At 35.9% G+C, this 6,488-nt stretch overlaps 1 protein-coding gene across 1 annotated transcript in view; it reads left to right on the plus strand.

Annotated features, from left to right (window-relative positions):
- MAL2 (mal, T cell differentiation protein 2) overlaps nucleotides 1–3,898 on the plus strand; it is a 28,704-nt gene extending 24,806 nt beyond the window's left edge. The window contains exons 3-4 of the mRNA XM_004372969.1: nucleotides 1,548–1,703; nucleotides 3,827–3,898. Coding sequence (XP_004373026.1) covers nucleotides 1,548–1,703; nucleotides 3,827–3,898 — 228 coding nt within the window. The remainder of the gene's footprint in view (nucleotides 1–1,547; nucleotides 1,704–3,826) is intronic.
- Nucleotides 3,899–6,488: the final 2,590 nt, after the last annotated feature.

The following is a 6,488-nucleotide window of genomic DNA, read 5'->3' on the forward strand; positions in this document are numbered from 1 at the left end:
AGGATCCACATCAGTAAATTAAGTCAGTGCTTAATGATCCCAAACATTTTCCCTTAGTCATTATTGCTAATTAAGACCCAGCTGTATATTTAATCCCTAAAAGTAGTGATATTTGGATTTTGACCTTCCTCAGTTACCATCTGTTGAATGACCACAGCATATATTTGAGCTTTTTTCCTGTAGATTAGGCACGGGGCCATCATGCACCACTTTTCCTAAGTTTTTTGAAGGCATTGGTGGTTCAGTTTACAAATGAGAGGTGTTAAGTAGAAAGAATTTTGTTAGCCATGTGCCTTTATAGTTCTCACCCCTGGTTAGTTCGGTTCAGCCTGCCAGATTATTCTAGACATGATAGAACAATTCCTATGAATGACATTGTTTGCTACTTGGGCATTTACAAAGGCCGGGTGGCGGTCTGTGTTGTAATATTGCTATGTCAAAAATAGAGGTGGTTTGATAGAGAGGAGAGAAAGTGGACTTTGGAGCCAGGCAGACCTGTGTGAGTTTGAGTTCTCCCTCTAAAGGTTAATCTTTGTGTGGCTTGGAGACAGTCACTTAACTGAAAAGGGGGGAGACTTTTACTTGTTTGTAAAATAGGGATCAGAAATGACAGTTGTAAGGACAAGTAATAATGAATGTAAAGTGCCTCATATATGGGAGTTGTTAACACAAACAGCAGTGTGTCGATGGTACATTAATTCAGGTAAGACAGTATGAATTTTAATAGAGTTATGCTTCGCAGTAATGCCAGCAGCATACAAAATAACCTAATAAACAACTAAGCTTTGTAGGAAAGTTTTCTATACTTTTTGTCAGTATATGCTGGTAAATTTTATGACTTAATAGGCCGGCTGTATCTTTCAGTGTATGGGATGACAATCTCTAATGGATGAAAATATTAATTGTTCAAAAATAAAATAATTATAAAATGTATGTTTATATTCATTATATATAACTATAATAAAAAGATGTAATTTAAATTCTATTTTATCGAAATTTTAAGGACAGCATACATTACTCCTTTTTTATATTAATTAATATTGACCTCTATGGCACCTTAATCCAAACTGAAATTATACATTTTAATATAAAATTCAGGAGTCCCTGGGTGGTGCCACTGGTTAACACACTCAGCTGCTAACTCAAAGGTTGGTGGCATGTTGGAAGAAAGGCCTGGTGATCTACGTTAGAAAGATCAGCCGTCGAAAACCCTATGGAATATGGTTCTTCTCTGACACACATGGGGTCACTATGAGTCAGAATCGACTCAAAGGCAACAGTTTTTTGTTTTTTTTTAAATTATAAAACTCAGTATATCAGAAGGTTTGCCACTTTGCCAATTAAGATGTGTTGGTTGATTTTCACTTGGATTCTAATAGCCTTTCATTGCTGAAGCAGCCAAAATAAATGGCAAATGTAAAGTTAAGATTGTTTGAATAAATGTTCTGATCTTCTTGAGCCTAAACATTATCGTTTGAGATAAAAAACAGAAATAAAAATCTTAGTATTTTTAATTGTAGATTTCTTTCTTTCTCCTCCTCCTTCAGGATTTTGCTTACCACTTTACTGCGTTTGTCTTCTACTTTGGAGCCTTTTTACTGGAAGCAGCAGCTACGTCCCTGCATGATCTGCACTGTAATAGAACCATGACTGTACGGCCACTTCTGAGTGATAACCAGTATAACATAAACGTGGCAGCCACAGTAAGTGTCCAATGAGTGCAGTCTACCATCAGTCCCCCTCCATTTCCAAGGTTTCCAAGAAACTCCTTAGGCAACAGAAATTATAACCATTAGCATTAAACGTATCATTGCTTTCTATCTGTACAATAAGCCTATTAGCAAAGTACTGTTATTACCCTCAGTTTTACAGATGATAAAACTGAGGCTGAAGGAGGTTGACATTCATGCAGGATCATAGCCAGTGTGAAGGCATTGGTGGGCCAATTTATAAATTGGAAGTGTTAATTAGAATTGTTAGTGGTGTACCTTTATGATTCTCACCCCTGGTTAGTTCAGCCTAACCGATTATTCTAGGCAGAGTAAGAACAATTCCTGTGGCTGACATTGTTTACTACATGGGCATTTACAAAGGCAGTGCAATATTCTGTGTTGTAATATTGCTATACCAATATAGAGGCATTTTGATAGGAGGGAAAGTGGACTTTGGAGTCAGGCCTGGCACAGCAAAGATTACTTTGTAAAAAGAATTGTGCTTTTTACTTCTTGTAACTTCAGACATTGTAAGGGAAGTGTGTTTCTAGCTATGTCCTTCATTGTTCAACACCTACTTATAATTCATTTTAATTCAGTGAATATTTATTGAGGGACTACCATGTGCCAGGTAATTTGCTGGACCTTGGGTACAAGGGTGAATGAGTTTCAGTTCCTGTCATTGAGGAAAGTGCAGCCTAGTAGGGGAGGCAAATAAGCCAGCCGTTACACTAGATGATACGCAGGTGAAATTCATTCTGTGGGGACATTTTTTTGAACTGTGTTTATCCTCCTGAATTCATTTACTGAAGTGAGTTTGTCATTTTGCTTTGATATAGTAATTTAAAGATGTGATATATTACTGTTTTTTCTAGATAATTTTTGAGATGTCAAATGTCATTATTCTCACCTGCGTTCTTTTCCCTAACGGCCCAGCAGTCAGTGTTCTCCATGATGTGACTGTTCTGGCTGTACTTTTTCTGTGACTTTGTCCCTGATATTCTTCCTTTTCACCTATAAAGTCCTTTTTTTCTCTGTCCCAGTAAAGATGCTTCAGTAAACCCATACGACCTTCAAGTTCTACGTTGAGTCCCTTTTCGTCCATACACTTCAGTCTAAATAAATCTCTAGTTTCTGAGTTTTAATAGCACTTAAATGTATGAGCCATTCATTTGTGACACTATATTAAAAGTTCCTCGTTTTTCTTTTTAATATACCTGAGAGAGTGGAAACTTCCTTTTCACTAATAATAGATATTAAAAGTGATTATTCGCTTTCAGAGGACAACTTCTAGACTAGAGACCTGTCAGAGAGATAACCAGCAGAAAAAGGGTGTGGACAGTAGCAGAATAGTAAACTGTGAAAATATTCTGTAGAGGAATCAGATATTCCTTCCCAGAGCTATAGTTTCCTGGTTAACAATCCCTGTACTAAATCATAATATTTTAACCACATTTAACTGCATGGTCTTGTATTTTTCAATGAATCATAAACCCCAAAACAGTGAGGACAATGTTTCTATTTATATGCACCAAACGTACTGCTGGGCACATAGCTGATGCTAAAGAAATCCTCACTGAATACTCAGGACAGTAGTGCAGGGCAGAGCACAGACTCATGCATGAGGACTACCTCTCACACAAGAGGGAGAGAGCCACCTGATGATTCATTTCTATGGGTCTTCTTTTTTCAGCCGTGAAATCACTTTCTATTGTCACAGAAATGATTTGATACCTCCTTGAGTTCTGGTAGTTGTTACCTTTGTTGGCTGTGAGATCACTGTATAAGCCGATACTGCAGACTGAGTTTTTTTAATACAACTGCTGGGCTTTTTACAAAAACTAACAAGTGGGCCCAGTATGTGAACAAATGTTCAACATAAGGCTGTCCACAAATGAGAAAATTATTGAGGCTAGACTGTTTAAAGGAAGGGTGATGTTGTGAGAAGAGGGGATGTAACACTCAGAGAGAGTATCAAAGATGACTACAAAACATTTCCGTAAGTGTTGAAGTATCTTCAGGTAGATGGGTCAGTCTTCAAATAGTTTTTCCTTAGGATGATGATTTTCTTAGTGATACAGATCTGATGTGAATTTTTGTTTCTTTTTTCTTAGATTTTTGCCTTTGTGACAACAGCTTGTTATGGTTGCAGCTTGGGTCTGGCTTTACGAAGATGGCGACCGTAACACTCCTTGGAAACTAACTGTGCATGTGTTAGTTTCATTTATGTACTTCATATGTCTGATCCATTTGGATACTGTTTTGTCCAGATGTGTAACAGCATTACAAAAGTTTGCTTTGTTTTTTTAATATATAAAGAGAATCTAACTGTGAGTTTTGGTTTATTTCAGGAATGGAATCTTAATTTTATTATGTTAAACAGAGAAATGGCCTTTCATCTCACTTTTTAATTCTACATCTGTGATTTTTTTTAAAAAAAAGAAAATTACTCTTTATATCCATAAAATTAAGCAGATATTCTCCATGAAAAAGTGTTACTCATTCTGTTTGGTTGTTGAGTCACCTATACCTTAATTTTAATAGGTAACTAAAACTCCCTTAAACCACGTTTCAAATAGTCTGCCACTGAATCTTTTTGTGTAAACAGGGATTGGCACACGTTTTGTATAAAGGGCCAGATGGTAAATATTTCAGGCTTTGAAGGCCGTACAGTCTCTGTCACAACTAATCAGCTCTACCATTGTAGCATGAGATCAGCCATAGACATCACATAAACAGATGAGCATGGCTGTGATCCAATAAAACTTTATTTACAAAATTAGGCAGCAGGCTGGGTCTGGCCTATGGCCATGGTTTGCTGGCCTATGATGTAAAATCCTAGTTATGTGTTGTATATTTTATTGAACTGATCATAAAAGGTATATAACCAATATGACAAGCCACACAATAGTTAGTTTCATTATGCAATAATCACATCACCTTTGTGTTAAGTGCTTAAATGCTTACCTTTGGAGGAGCACCTAGTTTCTCGAGCAATTTCAAGCACAGTCTTGGGTACAGGAAAAAGTAATTTATGAATTGAATCCTAGTTGCTTAATCTAACTAATGGTCTCGTAACAACAGAGCAAGATTGTCATTGGACATCCTTAAAACAAAATGCCCAGAGACCATAAATCACTACTGGAACTGGTATCTAGCTCCTTATGTCTTACTTTGGACTTAATTATGCTTCAGCATACATTTGCTTGCCCTGTGCATGAATATACAAATACCTGTGTGTGGATATGTGAAGCTTTTTCAAATAGAACTTCCGGAAGAGTTAACTTTTTACTTCTGATGATTTTTGCAATACTTTCTAAGTTAAATTTGAATAGGGTATTAAATATAGGTTCTTACATATTTTGATAATAGCCTAGACATCTACATTGCCTTTGCATTAGTGACAGATACATAAAATCATTTTTTAAAAAGAGCAGCTGGCACAAAAATAGTCTCTGGCTGAATAACGCAGAACTAAGTATTTTAACCCACCTGTAGAGACCATGGTTATAGAAAGGTGCCAAAATGGCTTGAATGGGATTACAAGGTAGTCAGCCTCCGCGCCCTCCACACTGTCCAAGTAAGGTGTTCGCCCCTTGTCCCAAGAGGGCTGCCTCTGGGGAAAAAAGGGCTTTTTGATTGTTCTGTTCTTTCAACCCTTTGTGTTTTGGCTAAATCAATCCCAAAGAGTGCCATGAATAAGTTGGACTGTCAGACTTCATGGAACATACAACAACCATGAATGAGTAGCATGATTCACATGCCGGTTTTAACAGTAATCCCCTAGAAAGGGGAATCATGCTATAGTTTTCATTTGTGATGTGATTTTAAAGGCAAAAGATAGGTTTCCGTACGTGACTTGACGAAATCAGTCTTACGACTCTATACTCACGCCATATCTTTTCCGTAGTATCCTACTTTCTTGGTATTTCTAGCTCCATACCACACACTAAACCTGTATTAGGAATTATATATTACAAAGTCATAAATATGCCATAAGAATGTATAGTCCATTCTAGTTAGAATTATTTAAAGTTAGGCTGCTAGATTTTAGTTGTAAGATTTTTTTTTTTTTTTTTCTGAGATATAACAGATCCATGCTTGGTGGCATTAAAGGATTTTATTAAAATGCTTTGGTGGCACTTTTGTAAACAGATTGCTTATAGATCATTAAGAACCAAGCCTAAAACTCATCTAACTGTGAATACTTAGATTTGTAGATTAATTGCATTCTAGATTCGTGAATTGAGTGACAAAGCGCTTGAACAAAAAATGTGGCATTTAAGAATTTCTTTATATATCTTAGCTATAAAAATGAGAAAGTGTTGGTTTTAAAATCTGGTTACTCCATGCTGAAAGGAAATTTATTTTATAAGTGTTATGACTCTAATAAAGTATTCATTTGATAATTTTTTAGTCATCTATTTTTTCCACAGTTCACCTTGAAATTCAGTTAAAAATGTGATATAAACTTGACAGATTTAGAATTTCTAGACTTAATAATAAGAGTTCTGCTTTAAACATTTCTAAAAGAAAGTTTACCCAGTACATGTCAGTAAATCTTTTCTTCTTTGATGACAGTGAAAAGAGGTAAGTCTTTAGAATAAGTATTCCAGAGAAAGATTAAATGAGCATTATGTTCTATTTGTTTTGTTTTAAAAAAGATTTATATGGTGCTTAATATGTGCCAGGCACTGTTCTAAATATCAGCTCATTTAATCCCCCATAACAACACTCTAGGATAAATACTGTTATCCTGTTTTAAAGATGAAGGAA

This window comes from Trichechus manatus, unplaced genomic scaffold (genome assembly GCF_000243295.1).
Source record: "Trichechus manatus latirostris isolate Lorelei unplaced genomic scaffold, TriManLat1.0 scaffold00022, whole genome shotgun sequence".
NCBI classification, from domain to species: domain Eukaryota; kingdom Metazoa; phylum Chordata; class Mammalia; order Sirenia; family Trichechidae; genus Trichechus; species Trichechus manatus.